Genomic DNA, 21,974 nt, shown 5'->3' on the forward strand with positions numbered 1-21,974 from the left:
GCAGTGAATTTTATCTTTGCTAAAAAAAGCCTGTTTTGAGAGTTACGGAAATTCTGTGAGCATCCTGTTAGTGATCTCTCTGCCTGCTGCTCTGCCGATCCCAAGGTCATCAAAGCCTCTGCTCTTTGGTGCACGTACATATTTGATTTATAGCACCTTCCCAGAAGAGCAGACCAGCCTGAATTCTCAGCTATGCCAGGTCCCCGCAGTCTCCACGCTTTCAGGCTCCCTTGTGCAGAGCAGAGCATCTCACCGACTGTTATTTTGGCTGCCTGATTTCTGCACGTGCCAAACCACCAAGATAAGTTTAAGAACATACCCACGCGATCTGGCTGCATCAGTGCCGTCCCTGATAAATGAGGAAACAAGGCCAGCCCGTCCCTCGTCGTCCCTCTCAGGTCAATGGTGTTTCCTTGGAAATGAACCCCGTGCATGTCGTAGTGACTGCCCAGCCCGATGAGGTGCCAGGAGACCTTGTCGTCCTTGCACATGGCCAGGCCTGGCAGATTACCAAACAAGTAGCCGTTGACAGCTGGAGGAGAAGGAAAGAGCCTGGTTGGCAGCAGGTCGATGGAAACTCATCACAGAGCCTCCTACCACCTTCCCGGCTCAGAAAGTCGCAACATTAATTAAAGGGGCATTTTGTGAAGCAAAGGTAGCACTGGATGACACCAGATTAATATCTAAATGCTATTCCTATAAACTCTGAGCTTCTACCTTTTTTTTTTAGCCTGTGAAAACTTTTAATAGCCCTTTGCAGTGATATGGCACTTCTCCTCTGAGCTTTTCAGGGTGCCTCAGAGACATGAGTTAAGTTTATAAATTAGGTACCTCCTTTCAGTCTGGAGAATGTATAACTGGACCATTAAGGCCATGGAATGGGCCATAAAGCATCTAAGTTATAAATTCAGTTCTGATGGAGCCTTTTTATGTGATTTTTACCTTTGATTTTCACTTTTACTTCCAAAATGTATCTCTTTCTTTCACAAGGGTCTTATGAGGCTAAACTCCCTAATGCTCAAATGCTCTCTGTGATCACTGGGTGAAAGATACTATGGCAGAACAAAACTTTAGTATGAGATACCACCTCATAACAGAAGAATAAAATAGATGGGTCCAGAAAGCCCCGAGGCTCTCTAACAATATATATTCTCAGTGCTCTTCAGAAAACTAAAGCAAAGAGAAGTTATGTGATTTGCTCAAGTCTGTCATGTCAGGAATAGCTTGGAGGACGTCCGTGCTGAAGTCAGGTACTTACATCCAGAAGTGATGTTTTAAAATATTATTGGCCATTCCCCTAGTCTTTGCCTCTCCTCTTCCAGAGGTGGTCACTGCCCAAGTGGGAGCTGGCAGAGCAGAGCAGGTGGACCTTCATTGTCTGAGTCAGTGCCAAGGCCAGCAGTGAAATTTAAATCACCAGTGAACATTGGCCTGTTCTGCAGTTGGTGCCTGGCTCTGGCATTATGCCTTTTTATAGATGCAAGTGTTGCATCTAAAAGCTACACTCTGTTCCCTTTCTCCACGTGTAGTCAGTAGGTGGATGCATTCATTGCTAATATGACTGGGGTTTCAACTTGCATTCCAAGGGCATCAGGAGCTGGCCATAAGCTGACTGACAGCTTTCCACCTCACCTGCCAGTGCACTGCACTCGGCTATGAATGATGATAAAATCTGCCAACTCATCTTCCTAATATGATTGAAGAAAAGGTATCATTAACAGATATTAGATATTTCATACCATGCATTTTGTTGGATTCCTTGAAATCTGCATCATTTTCGTCTACTTTTGAAGGGTCTCCAGTAAATGCTTCGATATTCTTGTTCAGATACCAGCTGTCATTCTCATCGAAGATCGAAAAGAGGAGATAAAATTCTCTGTCTATTCCTTTCTGTAGCCAAGAAGGAAGCCAAGACATTAAAAAAAAGTCTTTGCAGAATTACCCAAGTAAACTTTTTTTTTTTTTTTTTTTTTTTTAACAAAGCTTTCTTTCCCTGGAAAATTGCAGCTGCCTTCTTATGTCCTTGTGGAGACAGGGATTGGCACTTTCCCATCAGCCAGAAGGATAAATAAAGTGTCCATTACTTACTTAGGATGGAAAGATGCATTCATTGCTAATAAGTGCATGGAAAAGATGGAAAACCTAGGGACAAGCCAGAATACTGGGGAATGACAGTTTCATCTTCCTAACCATCCCCTTAGGTCAGCTTTTACCCTGAGGAATGACATTTGTTTAATCTCTTAAAACTGAGCTGGGAACTGGGCAAATTGGCCCGTATGGGAACCCCCCCAGTGCACCACCCTGCTGTTAGGGACAAGCAGATGTCCATATTGGGCACCTGCGTCCCGTCGTGATTCAGCGCGTTCTTCCGACAGACCAGCAAAGGCCCCACGAGGCCCGAGTTGGTGTCCTTGACGGCATCGGTGGCTGAGTAGTACAGATAGGTCAGGCATGGGGGGTCACTCTCTGTTGGACCTCCATTTTCAGGCACCCTCCATTTGTATGTGAAGGTTTCACCTGGCTTAACATGGGCTCCTGGCTTCAGATAGCCTGCAGAGAGAAAATTGAGAAGCACCATGGTTACAGGAAAGTTTTGTCTTCCTGAATACAGGCGTTAGCTGGGAGTCAGACCTAGCTGCTGATTCCTGCAGGCAAGCTCCCCCTTGCAGTCACAGCTCGAGCACCATCCCATAGTCTGGGCATTTATGCCATGGGGACATCTCACTGGAGTCCTGTGCCATGGGGGCAGGCCCGTTCCCTGCAGAACAAGTTTAGCTGCTTCACCCAGACACCTTCCAATGCTATCCGGATTATCTGGACTCAGTCAGACAAGACACGCAGAGCTCATCCTTGTGCTTAAATGACTTCTTCTAATGTTTGTAGCTTACCTGCCCTATCATGAGATTCATCTGCAGCACAAACACAGACTCTGGCTTTTTATTAAGCACCAACAAAGCAATTACATCAGTGAGTGGAGTTGCAGCTGTGGCTCTTTAGAAATTCAGAACAAATCTGATCCTGGTAATTGTTTCTTTTTGATTTTGTAGCAATGCACAGGAACCTCTGCCAGAGTCTCCAGAGGGCGGTTGCTATTACTTTTTTTGGAAGCTGTTTTTAAAGGATTTGGGCCATTGTCTGCTGCTCTGCATAGGGTGGATGTAGCACCGCTTGTGTAATTTAGCCACTGAAAAGCGGTGTTGGTATCCAACTCAGAGAGGACTTACAAAAGGGACTTGAAAGGAAAGTTGGGAAAAAGGGTCAGCCCTGCACCCTTTGTAGAAAAAAAGTGCTAAGTAGCCTTTCTGGTCTTTGCTATGAGGAAGATCAAATCAGATCAAATCAGAAATTTTGTTTAATAACGGTCAAATGTAACTGGCAGCAGCAGACTGCACCGATCTGATACTCCTCTCTAATACTCCAAGAGAATCCTCTTGAAAACTTAGACACGAGTGAAAATAGCAGTATTACATATGAACACATACTATTTGCCCCAAATCGCAATACAAAGTAGAGTACTGCTTCGACAGTATCTGATACTACTGGATTCATCCCGCAACAGTGCTCAATGAGGAGATCGTTGATTTGGAGTTAAAAACCCTGTGAGATTGGGCAAATGTCAAATGCAACATGGAAGAGTATTTCCTGAGAGTACAATTGAAAAAAGATGTCTGCAGACATCTGTAGATGTCTGTAGGTACATTTATGTACAGTATTTTCACATTAATAAGCTGCACTCAGACAATGCACAGCCTTTGAAAAATCATTTACCTTCAGTGTAAACCTACAGCCCCTGTGGGGCCTCTACATGTGTACACTTGTAGATAGGTGTGATGGAAATCCAAGACACAAGGGTTACAAGGAGAGAAGGGGCAGAAAGATTGTTGATGAATCAGGAGTCAGGTTCCTCTCCAAAGACCCAGAGGTGTGCAGCACGCTCTGCTGCTGAATTGTAGGATTTGGTATGATTTTGCTCCACACCAAAGCGTGCAATGCTGATGGGCACTGTTACTGGGGAATGTTAAACGAAAGCACGACAGGACTGTGAGCAGAGGGAAGCTGCACTTCCATCAGGGAACTACATCTGACATGGGAGGCATTAGGATGTGTGCAGATAACTTCAAGGCTGAAGTCAAGCCAGTTGTTTCATTGGGGACTGCTGGTGAATTTGTTGTGTTGCAAGGTCAGCAACTAGAGACAACAGAATGTAATGAAGCCTTTTGTATTGATTTTATTGTATGATGAGTTTTACATGTTGACCTAATTCTCTTGGCACAGTTCTCAAAAGAGGGATTATGTCCCATGAGTTTCTCTCTGATGTCTTGTAGTGGAAACAAAGCAATTTAGACAACAAGAAACCTAGCTTTCTTTTCAGTGCTGCAAATGCAGCAAAAACTTTTTCAGAGACCATAATATTATCTCTGTAGACACTGTGGATGGGATTCAGCTTACCTTACTTGAGCTATCTAAAGCTTAGTCCCTAACCCAAAATCTAGGCTTCTTCTGTAGTTGATGGAGACAGAAACATGTCTCCAGAGGGTGACGTACCGTCTCCTAAAATAGGTGTTCAAAGTAAATGGGACTTCTCACCCTCTGAAGGGCTTGTTTCTTGTCACTGGCTGAAAAAGGTGCCTACCAATTAAACAAGACATTTAACGTTTAATGATTAAACTTAGGTGATAAAGATCCTGTCCTTGCACAAAATGAGAGGAAGCCTTTGGTAAATGCTCCATTTCAGCATTTACATATTTATGAGGATTAATAAGGATTATCGCTGCTTCACATTCCAGGTCAATCAGATAAAAGCTGCCTCCGACACTGACTATCCTGACAGTGAAGCAAGGGCAATGCCCGACCTGGATTAGAGAATCAGGAATGAAGCAACCCAGATCATGTGGATAGCTATATCCAAAGACTCAGCAGATGCATCATGCCAGATCCTAAGCTTCATAATTCTGGAGCATGTCCAGAGGAGATCCACTGACTGCAGTTGAGCGATATTAGATTAGAACTAATATAAATTGGGTTGTGCTTGTGACTTTTGCTCAACATGGACCTCAGCTAGTTTTAGACGCCTTGTCTGGCTCATGTCCAAGGGGAAGAACCAGCACATTGGCAGTCTGGGGAGTCCCATGGATTATGACATGTAGGGTAGATAGATACAAACTAATTGAATCATCCCTCCATGTGCCTTAGCATCCACAAAAAGAGCAAACCTGCAGAGCCACAGAAGATCTTTAGACTCAGGTATTCTGGGTGTGACGATACAGCAATACAGTCAAAACTTACCATCTAAGTAGGGAGCACCTTCCGACAGCTTGCTGAAGCTTACGCCATGGGCCATAATGCTATAGCTTCTTTTGGCTTTGTTGGCAAAAGTAACTAGCACTGTATCTCCCACTTCAGCTTTTATAACGGGGCCTTAAAAAAAGAGAGTGAGGGAAGGTATTAGAACAACTACCCTCTAACATATTTCTATCTAAACAAGAGAGGACTGACTGGCAGCTGCATGCACAAAATTCCCCTCTGGATCCAAGTGGATCCGCATTCAAACCTAATGTAATGACAGGAGGGGAAAATAGTCACTGTACCAAGTATTCCCAGGTGCTTCATGTTCTCTGGCCAAATCTTCTTCTCACTGAACGTTGCGTCAGTATATTCCACATAACGAACTTTCCAGTATTGCCCTCCTATTCTGTCAGTCCCTTGTGTGAAATATATTGCAGATTCACTGTGGAATTAACAAATCGGACTGGTTAAATAATTGGACGTTCAGGCAGGACCCTGCATTTCGGAAAAAGTCATTACTCCAGACACAGGAGAAATGACCCCCCAAGATACTAGCTTGCATACACTTTTCTAGCAGACAAAGGGAGACATTGCTGGTCTAAATTACAGTTATAAATTAGTTAATAAATGGGCATTCATTGTGCATTAGACTTTCATGTGTTTAACCCCAATTTACTTCGGGAGACATCTATATTAACTTATCTCTAACTACCTTAGGGCAAGACCTGTGCCATTACCTGTGCACAATGTGTCTCTAATCCTGGTTAGCTTTCCTAGGAGATACTGTAATACAACTCATCTTCATCAGTAACAACAGGGGGAAAAAATCTACCATTATGGCACCTCTGAGATGCACCGATTGTAAGTGTGAAAGTTGCCTGAGGAGTCTCGGCGTAGGGTCATTAACTCTGTTGAACTTTGCATACCTCACCAGGGCTCACTTTCTCCATGGATTTAATGGAGCAAGATAAGTGCTTCCAGAAGGCAACTCTGAGCATCGCAGTTACAAATCTAACTTCCTGACAAGGTTGTTTAAATCCCTGCCCCTTTCAATTAAAATTAATAACAGTGCAGGACCTAGCCCTGGTGAATCACTGAGGAAGTCTCACACAGACTCCTGAAATTAAAGCACAACAGGAGCAGACAAGAAAGCTTACCTGCCAGTGGCATTTAAACCCTGCCCAGTGAATTTATCATAACCGTCAGGTCCATAATTCCAGAGCACTTCTTCAGCAGCGATATAATATCTTCTCTTGTGACTGAGTGGTGAAGGCCGAGACAGGTTTTTTTGGCAGATCTGAACATCATACAGTGCCTCCATGCCACCTGGGAGAAGAAAGAGTCTGGAGACAGCCCTTGGCCAGCTGCAGAGTCAGCAATCTCATGAATACAAATGCACATTCAAAACTCTCTAGGAGCTACATGGATTGGAAACAATTACTAGGGTAAATTTCTATTTTTAAAGACTTCCTCTGCTGACACTGAGCCAGATGCTAGCACCCTTCTCTTGCAAGGTGGTACTTTATGCCACCGGTGAAACCCACTGACATCAATGATGCTCTTTAATGGGGGTTTTTACTCAATTCCTTAACCTGGGTAAGGATGGTAGAATGATTTTGGAGGTCAGATTGCCTCCTGAAGTGTGCAAAATGGCATCATCTCCCCTTGACTTTCATTGAAATAGAGAGGCTGGTTATTACCATACTAAAGATATTTGTTGTTTGCCAGAATCAAGTCTGTTTTGCCTGATGCAAATCCCACTGAAATCAGTGTGCAAGTTCTTAAAAGTAAAAATTCTCCCAACTCATCTCTGATATGATAATTATACATTGCCTGCTGTCATGAGTCCTAGTTTATGATATGTGCCTTCAGGCTCTCGCATGACACAAATATCACAACATCACCATCAAATTCCTTCACATAAAGGTTTCTGAAAACACTGCCAATTTTTGTTTCATTTCTGTAAAGGAAAAAGCTATGAAGTGTTCAGCTGGCACGATTTTTCCTTATGTGTAAGTACTTATCTACAACAAAAAGTGATGATGAAGGCTCCTCTCATTGCTCATCAAAATCTCCAGTTTACATAGAAAGCGTGGTGTCAGCGCTGGGTCTAGCAAGCCTTCCTCATATGAATTACACAGCTAAGTCATTTGTACTAGCTGAAGATTTGGCCCAACATGTTTCTACTGGTGACTAAACTCATATTCATGATGTTTATCTGGTGAAATAGTTCCAAGGTGTTCAGTTAGCCACAAAAAAAGTGTAAAATTCTGCTTCCCCTGGAAACATCTCTCTGTTTTCTTTTCCAAGCATAACAGAGGCTGGAACTTCTGAAAGGATCAGGGAGATCTATAGCAGCATACCTCGTAAGTGCTCATTAACCTGGCACGTTATCAGCCACCTCCCGGGGTTCCCGGGAGTCATCTCTGCTGTGATGAACGTTGCTGGGAACAGACCGACGACATCTGCCCTCTGGTCTCTGGTAGTGAACGTGTGGCCGTAGAAATATGCAGCGTGGATATCTATCTCACTTCCCATGCCAAACAAGTGCCAGGACATGGAAGTGTCAGCACACATCTCCAAGCCGGGGAGATTGCCATAAATATAACCGTTAATAGCTAAAAACAAAAGTATGAGACTTTATGAGAGGTGAAGGAGAAGTGCCAAGTGCCTTTGACCCCATTTCTAAGGATGATTCTCTCCTGGCCCACAAAAGAAACTGTCTGAATGTCCACACTGAATAAGGCCCTCACAGGCTCCTTGATGAAGAGTAACATTTTGAACATACAGCTTATAGCTCCAGATGATCAAATGGCCCAAATTCTCTGGTTGGGTCTGTGGAAAACTTCCTGGGTGATATCAAGATGTTGCAAAGGCCAAGTCATCACCAAAAAGGCCTGATAATGAAGTTAACTTGTTCTGCAGCTATTTTGCATGTCTGAAATCTATTTCCTCTTATTCTGAGTCATAAATATACCATTATATGTCAGGCTTAAGCAATTTAGATTTGAAAATTATGATATCAGTCAAATCAGACTAGTCAGCTCTCTCTTCCTCAGCTTCCACACCTGACAATGACACTAGGAGAATGAGACTCATATTTTGCAAAATATTTTAGCTCCTAGGCTCCATGGAACAACCAAAATACAGAGAAATATCTGGATTTAACTTCTTACACCAGACCTCCAAATGGCACAAACTACTATTGGCCAATGGATCTCCGAAGGGCAGGAGTGGCTGCACCAGCCAGCTCACTATTCACAAGGCCCTTTGAGAAATGCTGGACTCTTCCAATACACACATCTCAAAGTGCTCTGCAGCTTGCTTTTCTCTTTTCACAGCTGGTCAAACAGTCACCAGATGGCTTAAATCTGTTGCCTAAGATAAAATGCTAAACAAGTGGCAGAGCTGGGCATGAAAGCTAAATCTCCTTTCTGCAAACCACCGTGTTGTGCTGTGTTTAGGGAGAGGCTTTTTATCAACACAGTTCTTCAACATCCTGACCCATTCCTTGCTGACACAGATAAAGGAGAGACATCACAAGGGACAGAAAGTCCTACTGAAATGAAAAAATCCTGGCTACCTCTGTAGGTCACCATTTGCTCAAGAGTCCTGCTCACCATGCATTCGGTTGCTGGTCTGGAAACCTTCATCCTCTTTGTCAACTGTGGCTGGTTCTAAGCAGAAGGTATTTATATTCTCGTCAAGGTACCAGCTGAAGTTTTCATCTACAATGCTAAACATCAGGGCAAAAGCATTAGCAGCACCAGTCCCTTCTATTGAGGTCTCATCTGCAGTTCCTAAATTGCAAACGAAAAGGAAAGTGATAAAAAAAGCCTTGGAGGGGATTGAATTTAAAAGTGACAATAACTTTGGAGCACTCAAGGAAATAAAACGCTCTGCCCGTGATCTATAGGGCAGGATGAATCTCACCCAGTTTTGCTCTTCTAAGACATCTTGACCCTCCTCCAACAGCCTTTGAATGGACAAGTGCCTCCAGAAGGCAGTTCATCTCGTCTAAGTCAAGCTGGTATTTCAGGATCTCTTTGATTTGACATAAGCACAAGTACCTGCCAGTATCTGCGGTCCCATTTTCCCCGTCTTTGGCCCACTGCACTCAACCTGCCTTTTAGTCAGTGTTAGCATCTGTGTGCCTACACAGTGAGCCAGGTCATGGGCTTGATCCAGTCAGAAACCAGTGACTTCTTTTTTTTTACCAGGAATTAAGGAGCAGCAAGTGGTAGCCTGCATTTCTGTTGCAGTGAAGCGACTGGTGAACCATACCCTCAGAATGGCCGTCTAAATGTGGCTCACTCTCCACAGACTAATGAGGAAGCCTTGACAATTATCTATTTAAAATTAAATTTTAAAAGGCTGAAGGCAGGATGAATATAATCTATTCAGGTTAAGTTCAGTATCATTATCTGAGTGACCATTTAGGGAAGAACCTGAGACTATAGGAGTGGCAATATTAAGTAGTCTATTATTAACTGTTGGCAGGTTTAGACTTCATCTAATTGTCCCATCTCCTTCTGAACCCATGAAAACTTTTGCTTCCCCTGTATGCTACGGGAGGGAGCCCCAGAGCCTTGCTGTCAGTCCTGTAAGGAGCAACCCACCACTGTTGGACAGAGGACTACAGCAGTAGCATCATGCAGATATCCACCTTGATGAATTCAAGACCGAACCCGCAGATAACCTGGCCTCTCAGGCTAGGATTGTTTTGCATGTGCTATCTCCTAGCTTCATGTATTATCCCATAGTTATCAGCTTAGTTCCACATATGCAAGTAGTTCTGCAGATTTCAAAGGCTCTCCGAGAGAATAAAAGTCTGAGACATTTTAATTGTGTGAGTTAAGCTGGAGACCAGGTCTGTCCTTTTCACATTGAAGTCTTTATCTTCTTCATATATAAAACTGCTTCACTTGTATGTTCTGTATATAAAATCAGGGCTGGTTTTGTACTGCAGGAGGTACTGGGAAGAGGTGGCAGAGCTGTATGTGTCTTAGGGGGAGAGGGGGTGATGGCTCAGCTGATAGAGGGGAGAGGGCTGGTACATGGTCCTTGATGGCTCCCGTACAAAATTAGCAGACTATGAAGTACATGGGACAGGCTGTCCCCTCAGCCGCTCAGCGTACATTCCCATATGGTTGTGATATACAACTTGTGAGCAAAAATAAATATATAATCCATATGGGGAAAAAATGACAAAGATCATTGGGGTTTCAAATATGTAAATGGCAGTGCTGAAGTCACCCACCCAGCCCTAATTTCATTTCCTGGGCAACGAGTCCTTTGCTCATCCTGAAATGATCCTAGTTTGGGAAAACTTATTTTTGGTCTCGGCCATGACCGGCTGGCCACAGAGCATGCTGCAGTCCCTCCACCAGCCGAGGCAAATCTCTCGTGAAGCCAAAGGGGAGCAGGAAGGGGGTTGTCCCAGAGCTACAATACCTACCCTGGGATGCTCCTGGAATGGCCCAGCTATTCCTTGCCCCTTTTTATGGGCTATGTAGGGATAGACTCTAGACCATCATGTTTATACCTGTAAGCAAAAATGACGGTTAAGATGCCAAGCTTGGCAGAGGGGCTTGCTTTATCAGTGTTTCTAGCTCAGTACCTTTTTTACAAACCAGCAGTGGCCCAATTAAACCAGATGCAATATCTCTTGGTGTGTCAATGTGAGAATGGTAAATCCAAGTCAAGCAGTTTGAGTCTGCCAAAGTTGGGGAATAATCTTTCCTTACTGGCCATGTGTACGTGTAATTTCCACCAGGAACAACAAAGTCATCCTCTTTGCTTTTACCGCCAGTTCCATCAGGGTAAAGTGCTCCTAATATGTTAAAAAGAGAAAAGAAGCTTTTAGTCCCCCCTTAACTCTTTTCTTTAAATAAATGTGTAATTTGTCCTGTTTTATCATGGATTTATAAAATAATAACCACACTCACAAACACAGAATCACTGAGAAATTGAAAAAATTCAGAAGTTCTGGCAAAACTGTGAAAAAAATGCTGTGAGTTAAAATACGTTCTTTATTAGTAGATGAAGCTTTAAAAATGCATTGACAGGCTCTAATTTTCCTTGGCTCTTTACTGTCACCAGTCACCTACACATTTTGTCAGCTAACGTGTGTCTTCTCGCAGAAAACTGATGAGAGTAATGAATGTAGGCAAATCCATACAGTCCTCTAACCAAAACACACATGCATAGGTTTGGGATTCTGAAAAAGTAATCATTCCTGTTATAGCCCTATAGAGAGGAAAACATTTACTTACAAGAACACCATCCATTCAAACAGGCTAGAAGTAGAAGGAAGGAGGGAAGATGCTTCGATGACTTATAATTCAGGAAAATAATTCAGGAAAAAAGACCCACCTAACCTGTTTCATACTGGATTTATCCCAGGCGTGGAAGGTCTGTGGCAAAAAGTTTTAAGAGACGAGGCTGTTCCTGTTTTTAGTCATCAGCTGCAATTACTGAGTTTATGAGAGGATGATCTAAAGTCCTCTGATGTCAATGGCCAGAACAATAAATACTTGGACAAACTTTTAGCCGTCATATTAGCTACTCCAGGGGAAAAGGAGAGGAAAAGGCAAACCAGCTTTTACCTTCAGAGTCCTTGTCATAGAAGACCCCATGCGGATGCACAGAGTATGGGCGGGAAGCAAAGTTTTTTAGATGGATGATAAAGACATCCTCTTCTTCTGCCTTCAGGACTGGCCCAAGGAAGCCCAGCCAGGCTGCTTTAGGGATCTCCCGGGAGTAAGTGTCATCTGTGAATTGCCTAAAAATAGCCTTTTTGTACACACGTCCTATCCGGTTGGCTCCTCTTGTCGCATACACACTTGCAAACCTAGTGTTGGGAAGGGAAAATAATTTAGAGACAAAAAAACTCCTTTAAGAGTTGATCAAATAACTGGTGCTTGCAGCGCAGATAAATAGTTCCCTGGGACATATCCCATAGCTGGTGGAATAAAAGCTGAGGAGTAAACCTGGACAGTGCTAGCAGGGTCCAAGCCCCTTTCTGTACAGCAGCAGTCATCCTACTTGCAGGTCTGGTCTTTAGTACAGTTACTACAAGTCTTCACTTGAGGACCAGCTACTCAGGCCTTTCTGTACAGTTTTAGCAGCTTCTCCCTCTTTTGAAGGTTTGAAACCTCACATCTGAAAGCATGACTGTTCAGAAGGAAAAGAAAGCCAAATTAAGTTTTTTCAAAAGCCAACAAAAGCAATTCTAATCAACTAGTTTGACACCTCAGAAGAACAGCATGAAATATTTTTTGCATGAAATGCATCATTTCTACATTCCAGAGTCTATGTTTATAGCAACTTCAAGTGATGGAGAACCCACCATATGGTCAGTGGTTGACATATCATAGCTATTAAATACCTGCTCCCTTCGAATCCTGAATTGCATTTGTAGTATAATATCATCTAGCTCCACACTCCAACCACTGGTTCCCATCAAGCCCTCTCTCAGATCAAAGAAGCCACATACCATCAAGAGTTTCTTTTCTATGCAGGCACTTGCATTGCTTGACTAAATTGCCTCCTACCCTTCTTCTGGACAAACCAAGTACACTGACATTCTTTATGCCACAAATCTTTCCCGAAGCTCTTTTCTGAAAGCCTTCCAATATTTCTCTATCTCTTTTGAAGTCTGAACACAAGAATTTAACAGAATAGGCCAGTAATATTCCAGCTAAGGCCAGAGGTGCTCCCAATCAATATTTCTTACACAACTGGAAATTAGTTTTGCCCTCTTAACTATAACATCATACTGGCAAGCTATGTTCATCCTTTCTGTTATGATAGAAAAATCTTTTTTTACCTCTCTCCAGGTTACAGCTGACAAGTATGATACACATTCTTCATCCCTAAATATCCCACACAAAGAGGGTAGAAATGAACCCCTTTGCTACACAACCAGCATTGCACTGTATGACCAGTTTCACCATAGTTGACTGATCCATGAGTGTTGGCATCCCCTGAAGATTGTTTGAACTTTCACAATTCCTAACAAACTCATAAAAAAGCTGAGCTAAATTTTCCTGAAGTCTCACTGGCAGAAATACAGCAATTTCATATTTATGGAGAGTTTTTGTGACTGGCCAGCTCACCTGCTTGAACCCATTTTGTTTAGGTGCTTTTGTGCAGTGCCAGCAACCTAAGTGTTGGATGTCATATGAGTTGAAAGGTATGATTTGCTATAATTTCTTCACCATAAGATCCACTGCTTTCCCTTTTCAAGCCATCTCTGCTTGACACCATAACTCACAACATCCCCCATCTGTGGTCATTACACCTCCGTGGCCACTGTCTGAACCAGACCCCTGAAGTGATCCAGATATAAAAGCCTCCAAAAAGAATGCTGTTTCATTTGAAAATTGTGCTTTATAACAAGCCGAGAGCTATTTTGGCACAAATGAAAATGTTGCCAATGATCTGCTGTGGCAGAAACAGTTGGCTGGGATGGAGGGAGAAGGACAGAAGCTTCTCAGTCTGCTTCTTCACAGAATAGCGTATGTCAGATAAATACACCCCAAAAGCATGGTTAAGGAACGAGTTGCCAAGAAGTCTGGATTTTCAGTGAATTAGCAGATCTGCAGTAACTGTGTGCACAGCAAGACCTGGCAAGTCACACCACGCTCACTGAGGAGAAGATACCTTCCGCTGCCTGGAGGGAAGAGCTGCTACAAGAGCCCTTACCACAGAGTAGTAGGTGGTGTCAGTAGTAGTGCAGTGTAAATGCACATGCTTCCTTACCTCATGGCAATGTATTCATGTGGCTATGTCCTACTTCGAATTATAAATTGATTCAGAATATGGTTTATAAGAAATTTTCTCTAGAAAAAAATCAAATAGATTTTTTTCAGAAAGTACTTATTTTCAGGAGATATTGTTCAGCAGAATTTTTTCCATTTTCATCAGCCACTAAATATTTTAAGGGAAGTGCTGCAGTGGCACCGTGCTTTCCCCATGATGACAGTGCCCTCATGTCCTTGGCTTTCTAAACAGACAACATTGCACACTCTCGTATAACTCCACACCCCTGCGATATACTGTCTCTCCTGCAGAAGGAGAACTGTACTCCACAAAAACGCACTTCTTGATCAGGCTTTGTCAAATACTTGATATGAGCCTAACTCCTTTAAATGCATAGATCAGGGATCCCAAAATCCAGTTAGATATTGAGGTTCAAGAAATCACCCTCAGAAAACCCTGTAGGTTTAGGCACTTCCTCAGTGCCTAAAGCTATTCTGTAGCATCTCTGTTGGCTAGATCTGTGCCTGTCTCCTACTTAAAGCCATCTAGGAGTCAGGAAAATAAGTCTTTTTAGTGCCAGCTTTCTGAAAGAAGGCCCATTCGAATCCTTCACCTGTTCAGAGCCCACTGTCAGTGCAATGGGTATCAGCTGCAGCCAGTCACAATGCAGGTGGTTCTCTTCCATGCAGGGCATCAAGCAATGCAAGAGTCATGGAGCAAGAAAGGGATCACAGCATGAAAGGAGCAACCTGGACTCTTGGCCCTGGTTAATTATGGGTTTTGTTTAATCATCATCCAAAAGAAAACAACCAATCAACTCTGGAAGACAAATCCTGCATGCCACTGATGCCCTTGCTGTTGCGTTACAGGCTCAGGCTCTTTCACAGCTTCCTTTCCTTCTAGATCCACACTCTCCAAAGGGCAGAAGAGTTTCCTACCCAGAATGGCCTGATGGTGGGGAGTTTCTTGGAGTGCAGACACTTCAGCCTTACTCCTTCTTCTGTTTGGGAGGGGCAGAGCACCATTCTTCTACCTGTACAGACACATGTATTTTCAGCACATCCTTTTGGTTGGCCTTTTGGTTGACCCAAGAACAGAGCACACTGGTTGTTGTGAGTCCCGATCAAGGTGCCAGGCTGCCCCATTTCCTCCAGGAGGACTTTTGGGTGCCCACCTCAGCCTTGCAAGTAGCTGGTAGCTCTTTGCCTCTTTACAAGTGTTGCTGTGCTGCACATTACAGTGCTTAAAGTCCTTTGCAGAAAGACTGCCCACGCTGGAGCTAATGGTATCAGCCATAGGAAGCTCATAGAAAGGATACATGGGTGTTATTGCAGCAGTGGCTTCTCCAAATGCTGTAATGGTTAAACACACCCAATTCTCTGAATCTGCCTTTGGCTCTTTCTTCCAGTGGTCACAGTGTGCCTATTCTACTGGGCACACCTGCCAGAATGTCTCCTGTCTGTCATTCTTCTCTTGTCACAAGAAGACAAACCTTCTCCCTCCTTCTTCATACTCCCCTGCTCACTTCAAACTGCTTCGTCCTCCTGGTGACTTTGTGATATTGCTACCTGATCCTCTTCCATCTTTCTGGTCTTATATCTGCAGATGTAAGAGCTGCTCTTCTAAATTTTTACTGTGTCCCTCCAACTCAGTTGTCAGCCTGCACTTCATGTGCAGAAAGTTGTGATGGTCAGCCAGTCCCACTTCTTCCAGGAAAGGGGAATACTCCATCCTCTGGAGCTGTACCCATGCAAGCTTCCTAAATTCCCTCCTTCACCTCCTCCATTCAGGCCAGTCTTGAGGTTACATATAGATGTTGGCAGGCTTGTGAATCAGGGCATAAAAAATCTTGTTCAGACTAAGAAAACCATGAAAATCCTGCCTTTATTTCTGTGCCTGGTTTCGTTTTGCCAGTTGACCACTCTCAACAGTTCTTAAGCTCCAAGAAAAGTTGGCAACGCACATGAGTGGGACAGGGAGTTATTAATAGAGAATTGTCCTGGTTTTGGCTGGGATGATAGAGTTAATTTTCTTCCTAGTAGCTGCTGTAGTGCTGTGTTTTGGATTTAGGATGAGAATAATGTTGATAACAGACTGATGGTTTAGTTGTTGCTCAGTAGTGCTTACACTGGTCAAGGACTTTCCAGCTTCCCATGCTCTGCCAAGTGCACAAGAAGCTGGGAGGGGGCGCAGCCAGGACAGCTGGCCCAGATTGGCCACAGGGCTGTTCCATACCATATGACGTCATGCCCAGTATATAAACTGGGGGGAGCTGGCTGGGCGGTATCGATCACTGCTCGGGGACGGGCTTGGTGTTGGTTGGCAGGTGGTGAGCGGTTGCAGCTTTTGTTTTTCCTGGGTTTTGTTCCTCTCTTTGTTGTTGTTGTTTTCCTTTTTATTACATTTTTTTATCATTGTTATTATTTTATTTTATTTTATTTTATTTTATTTTATTTTATTTTATTTTATTTTATTTTATTTTGATTATTAAACTGTTCTTATCTCAGCCCACAAGTTTTCTTACTTTTGCCCTTCCAATTCTCTCCCTCATCCCATCAGGAGGGGGAGAGTGAGCGGGCAGCTGTGTGATGCTTAGTTGCTGGCTGAGGTTAAACCACAACAAGAATTAACTCTAATTCCTTAAAATAAGTGTTAACATAAGACATCCGTCTCCCTGCAATGATGAGCACTATGACTCTTCTAAATGAGAGAAAGAGTAAAAGAAGAGTGTCATGTAGATTCTACTTCAAATCAAGACTAGACATGCAGATAATCTGCCATCTCAGGGTAGGACCATGAGTTAAGCGTAATTTCTACACTGATTTCTTTTATCATACAGAAAAAGTATTTTGCCAACATTTTTGCCATGTTTATGTTACCTTTGATCTTAAGAAACAGAGCTACAACCTAACAGAGGTTATTTTTTTCAGTGTACAGTAAGAAACAGAAAGAGCTACATGTCACGTAGCCAAACAAACAGCTCCTCAGTAGACTGGAGCCAGATCCCTTGCTGATACAATTTCGAAGCCTGCTGCATTTGTTTGCTGCTGTAATCACCACTGAAAAATCAGCACTTCGAATAACTACCAGATGTGGAGTCCCAGACTTTCTTCTGTGGTTAATATGCCCGATGATAGCCACTGTACACTCCTGGGTGCAACTGTAGGCAAATGCAAACTTTCTTTTATTACCATTGTTCCACTGAAGTCCCATAGATTTTACACTGGCAACCATTTAAACAACTATCTTTATGGGTTTGTTCCCTAAAATCTGTTGGTGGTGAGACCTTCCTTACTCTCCACCCTCTTCAAATACTCTATGGCTGCATTTATAACAGGTTTTTTTTCTCAGAGTTCCCCATTTTTCCTGTGGCTGGAGTAAGTCAGCACAGTGCCCATGGCTCCAGGCTGCCCCAGTCATTTTAACCCCTGGGTCATGTAACCTGTTCAGCATAACCCTCTGCCAAACGGTGACTCCTGTGCTAAGGCCAATGCAATGTCTGTGCTGGAGGGATGGCCAGTGGAGGGGACCAGTGGTGCCAGCTCACATTTGTAGATGGTACCCTGACCAGAAAGCATCAAACAACAAAATAAGTCGTGTGCCCTCAAAAGAGAGAGACACAATGTCCTTAAAGGATGTTTTAGGCCTTTTCTGACCCACACAAGCCACGGAGGAGGTCAATCAAACACATAAAATCTGAGATAAAGCTCTGAGGTTAAGTGTGGCTATAATGGTTTCTCTCTTAGAATAAACTTCTGCTTCCCCTGAAGTCAATAACAAAAACTCCTCTCAGGCTTCATTAGAGCCAGGATTTCACCTCGAATGCCCTTTTGATGTTGACCCTTCCCACAATGATCATCTCCGCTGACGCAATTGGGTCATTTGGCCACATGATGAGTCAGCCATTAGTTTAGCATCTGTGACGACAGTTTTGCTGTCATTTATCTGGGTGGGATCTCCTCATAGGCAAGTTGCACAAACTGTGTTTGATGCTGTGGTAACAAAAAACACCCGTTAGTGTTGGTGGGTGCAAGACTTGGCCCAGATAAATGTAGGATTGGTGGCCTAAAGAGAAGGGATGAGTAGGCAAAACTTAACATCTACCACCAGCAGAGCAAAATTTAAGTGTCCATCATATAAACTAGTACAAAATTAATTTAAAGGGATTATCATCCAAACTCTGATCCTGAGGGCTGAGACACAATAGGGAGGGAAAGACTGATGTATGTCAAGCCACAACACCTAGGTGTATTTTTCTCTTGAAAGGCCGTTGCCTATGTGACCATTAAAGGGAGCACGCAATGTCTGAGCTCACCCTCCTACTGCAGCAATATTCATGCCCTAACCGACAAAATCTCTAATGGGATCTGCAACATGCCCAGGCAGCACTGACAGCACCTTGCACCCTGTGTGTCCAGTCCACCATGGTTTAATGATGTCAACTCTTCCACCAGTTATATCAGGTGGGAGGGGATGCTGAACACCTTCCCAGCTCACCTATACTCAGTGGTCATAATTTGGATCTGTGATTTCCAAAGTCCTGTGTGCTTCAGAAAATGTCAGCTTAATTTTCAAAGGGAGAACCGAGAGTGAAATGACTTGGTTTCATTCATAACACTCCAAATTATGAGAATTAGTGGAACAGCTTGAGGCTTCAAGTAGACAAGACAGATGGCAGAGGCAAACAGCCTTATTACTCTCTTTACATAAGAAGCACTGATGAACAGCAAGATACTTGCTCTGTGCAAGCAACAGGCTAGCCCTTGAGCACTGCAGCAACACAAGGCATAATAAAAATTAGCATCCAAACAGAATAGTTACGTTAACACAGGGCTGCGTTTGGGTTAATCAGCTTTGAGGAGAGGCAGTCTTTTCAGCTCACACCCAGGGAGGTGCTGATGTAGCTCTACGGCTCCTGGCTCGGGAGGCAGCTCACTCAGCACCAGCACAGCGGGAACTGAGCAGCGTAGCCGTGCCTGGTGCCAGAACCAACTCACCTGATTTCCAGCCCCATGCCTCAGCTACCAAAATCTCCTTTCTCCTCTTTACTGCTAAAAACTAAAGGCTGAGGAAGGTATTATTGACTTTGGCACAGCAACATTGAAAATAATCTCTTGAATCTCACTATCTGATCCAGGTAATGTAACACTTCCCATTACACATTTGCTAATTCAGCATTTTTATTAAGTAGTGAAGAATAAGTGGTTTTGATTGTATCTCTGTGGGCTAGCTGGAATCAAAGGGAACATTCCTTTATGTGTATGCACCAACTCTTTTAAAGATAATCAGCTTGTCTGCAACCTCCTTATCTTCACTTCCTTATCAATAAAACTGGGATAGTGCCCCATCGGATGGATGCTGTGGCGATGCATCACAAGGTGAGAAGTGCTAGGCTCAGTGAGCCTGAGCGTTGCTGCTTGCAGAACACAGCTGGCTCAAAACACATTCCTGTCCCTACCTAGGAACTGATCCTTGAACTTTGTTGATGGAACGGCTTTTTTAATAATATCCATAGGAACCAATTAATTAGCTGAAAAGTAACCCATTAATATACTGCTTTAAATTTACATTAGAGGTTATCCTAAAGAGCTAAATAGTCAAAATAGCTATTAGTGGTTCACTATTTAGTTTGGAAATGGAGTAAACTAGTTACAAGAATCACTTTATTATTCTGCACGGAGGGAGTTCATTGCAAACAGCTCGCTAGCTTTGAATGTATAGTCTACATTAAAATCCTCTGTGTGTAAACCCTTTGGAATTAACATTCTGTAATTATTACATTACAGCAATGACTGAAGACATAAGCTATCTTCCCTCCCTGTCATGCCATGTAAAAGGCATCGCATTTATGTCACGGACTTTAAAGTAAACGTGCCACTTGATGTTCAGGGAGCACAAAGCGCAGACAGCCTTGAAAGTACAATTTACAGAACAGATTCCAATCTCTCTATGGTATTGGAGTGATTTTACAAATAGCTGCCCTTCATTTAAAGCTGAACTATTTTTGTGAGAGGTCTTCCAGTTTAGGGAGTGGAGAAAGTTATACTCTGCTAAAAAGGGTAGGGAAGTGAGAAATTCAAGTGTTTAACACAACTGAAGAATAACCTTTCCAGCAAAGCTTGTTTTCATGAGCTGGGAACAAACAAATTCTACCCATAAAGGTAACACCTATTGACTTGGATGCTATCTGGGACCTCTAGTTGTTGAGAGCATAAGCATAAATTTGTGTTGAAAAATAAAACTCCTTCTTGCCTCCTGCTTGTGGCAAAATAATTTCCTTTATGAAATCCAACTGAGAGTGATTCTGAAATTACTGGCCACTAGAGAAAAGTCCGGCATTGCTTGGGATTTCCTGAAAAGGCAGAAAGGACATTTCCATTTCTAACTCCTGGGACACAGCACCCAGCTCCCAGTGTGCCCCCAGACCTGCTATGGACACCAGGACCTCCTCACTAGCTCACAGCTCCCACCCCAACCCCAAGCCTAGACTCAGAGGAAGGACCCCCAAACTATCTCTAGGGTGTCAAAGATATCAATAAAATCTTAAAAATATTCCCACACATGTTTGAAGCCCATGCTGTAGAGAGGCACCAAGGGTCTGTGCCATCCCCATCCAAAGTCCAGGCCAGCTCTCCTGGTGTGGGAGGGACACGCAGGCAACCCCAGCCGTGCGGGCATGAGAACGGATGCCTGTTTTCCACTGGCTGAGGCACAATTCATTACAAGGCTTACCTACACACTCCAGTTTCAGCACGGATAATCACTGGGACTTCAGTGTGACCATTTGACATTTTATATTTAAGCACTTATCTAAATAGATTTCCTAAATGTAGGTCTCCACAGTTGCATACATTGCAGGGATATATGGACCATCTACTTATATCTCATTCGTAGGTACTATACACATCTGAATTCTGCAATGTCGTACCAAGCCCCCCAACTTTTATCATCTCACAGGGAAAAAACTTACAATCTTTTGCCAGTTAAAGAGAGTTCTACGTCTTATTGCAAAGAGCTGTGCTTGATTATGGCGAAGTTGCCATTTGCCTTTGGACAACAAGTCACAGAAATACCTGCATCTCCATGAAACACACACAGGGGATTTTGAACCCACTACCTGACACTTTTTGAGAAATACCAGTTCCTTAACATCACCTTCAAATACACACTAACTATCACGTTGCTTAATCAACCACAATGGAAGAGAAGTCAACCAAAGTCTACTCTTGCCTTGAAGCTGAAATCCTGCCTATGACAACATCACTGGAAGAAAAACAAGAAAAAGGCCATCTTAAGACATTTACAGCAACATTAAGCACATTACTCAATTTTCTTTGGAGCTGTCAATACATCTCCAATTTATCAGAGACCCCAGTGACTTACTTGTCCTCTAAGAGGTTTTGTCCCGTGATCAGGTTCTTCCCAGACGGTGCATAGTCCCAGTTCTCTTCCACAATCCCGAGGTAATAGGTTCTGGTCTTTGCTTCTACCACTGCAAACAGCCAGAGGAACCCTAGAGCACGAAGGCAGCCACCACTCTGCGTGGGAGGCATTTGTAGTTGTGATTGCGAGTCTGGCAGCGGGCAGGCAGCAGCAGGATGCACCACAGAGAGCTCACCCCTCCCTCCCAGCTCTCGACAAGTTATAAATAAGGAATGGACAAAGCAAAGCTCCTCCTTTTCAGCAGGTAGGACTGGGATAGGTAGAAAGCCTGGTTATGCAGAGCAGGGCTAGGGAGGAGGTTGCTGCCATGGCAGGATCTTTGCCAGTCCTTCAGTGAATGCATGAATTGCTCACTTACCTGTCCAGGCTAGAGCCAGTTGGTGGCTTTTGGAAGTTTGGATGCTTTTTTGTCCTCCTTTTTCCAGACTAGGTGGTATGGCATATTGGAGCAGCTTTTTGTCGGTCTTTTCGCCATCCCT

At 43.4% G+C, this 21,974-nt stretch overlaps 1 protein-coding gene across 1 annotated transcript in view; it reads right to left on the minus strand.

Annotated features, from left to right (window-relative positions):
- The window catches only part of HEPHL1 (hephaestin like 1), a 33,445-nt gene extending 11,840 nt beyond the window's left edge, over positions 1-21,605 (minus strand). Inside the window, exons 1-11 of the mRNA XM_009470364.2 lie at positions 21,436-21,605; positions 11,895-12,139; positions 10,907-11,119; positions 8,907-9,086; positions 7,650-7,904; positions 6,444-6,612; positions 5,589-5,728; positions 5,287-5,418; positions 2,339-2,550; positions 1,740-1,890; positions 320-532 (exon numbers count right to left, since the gene is read on the minus strand). Of these exons, the coding sequence (XP_009468639.2) occupies positions 320-532; positions 1,740-1,890; positions 2,339-2,550; positions 5,287-5,418; positions 5,589-5,728; positions 6,444-6,612; positions 7,650-7,904; positions 8,907-9,086; positions 10,907-11,119; positions 11,895-12,139; positions 21,436-21,605 (2,080 nt within the window). The remainder of the gene's footprint in view (positions 1-319; positions 533-1,739; positions 1,891-2,338; positions 2,551-5,286; positions 5,419-5,588; positions 5,729-6,443; positions 6,613-7,649; positions 7,905-8,906; positions 9,087-10,906; positions 11,120-11,894; positions 12,140-21,435) is intronic.
- Between the last annotated feature and the right edge of the window lie 369 nt (positions 21,606-21,974).

The sequence above is a fragment of the Nipponia nippon genome, unplaced genomic scaffold, assembly GCF_047370975.1.
Source record: "Nipponia nippon isolate SJK-2023a ecotype South Korea unplaced genomic scaffold, ASM4737097v1 scaffold_2, whole genome shotgun sequence".
Classification (NCBI taxonomy): domain Eukaryota; kingdom Metazoa; phylum Chordata; class Aves; order Pelecaniformes; family Threskiornithidae; genus Nipponia; species Nipponia nippon.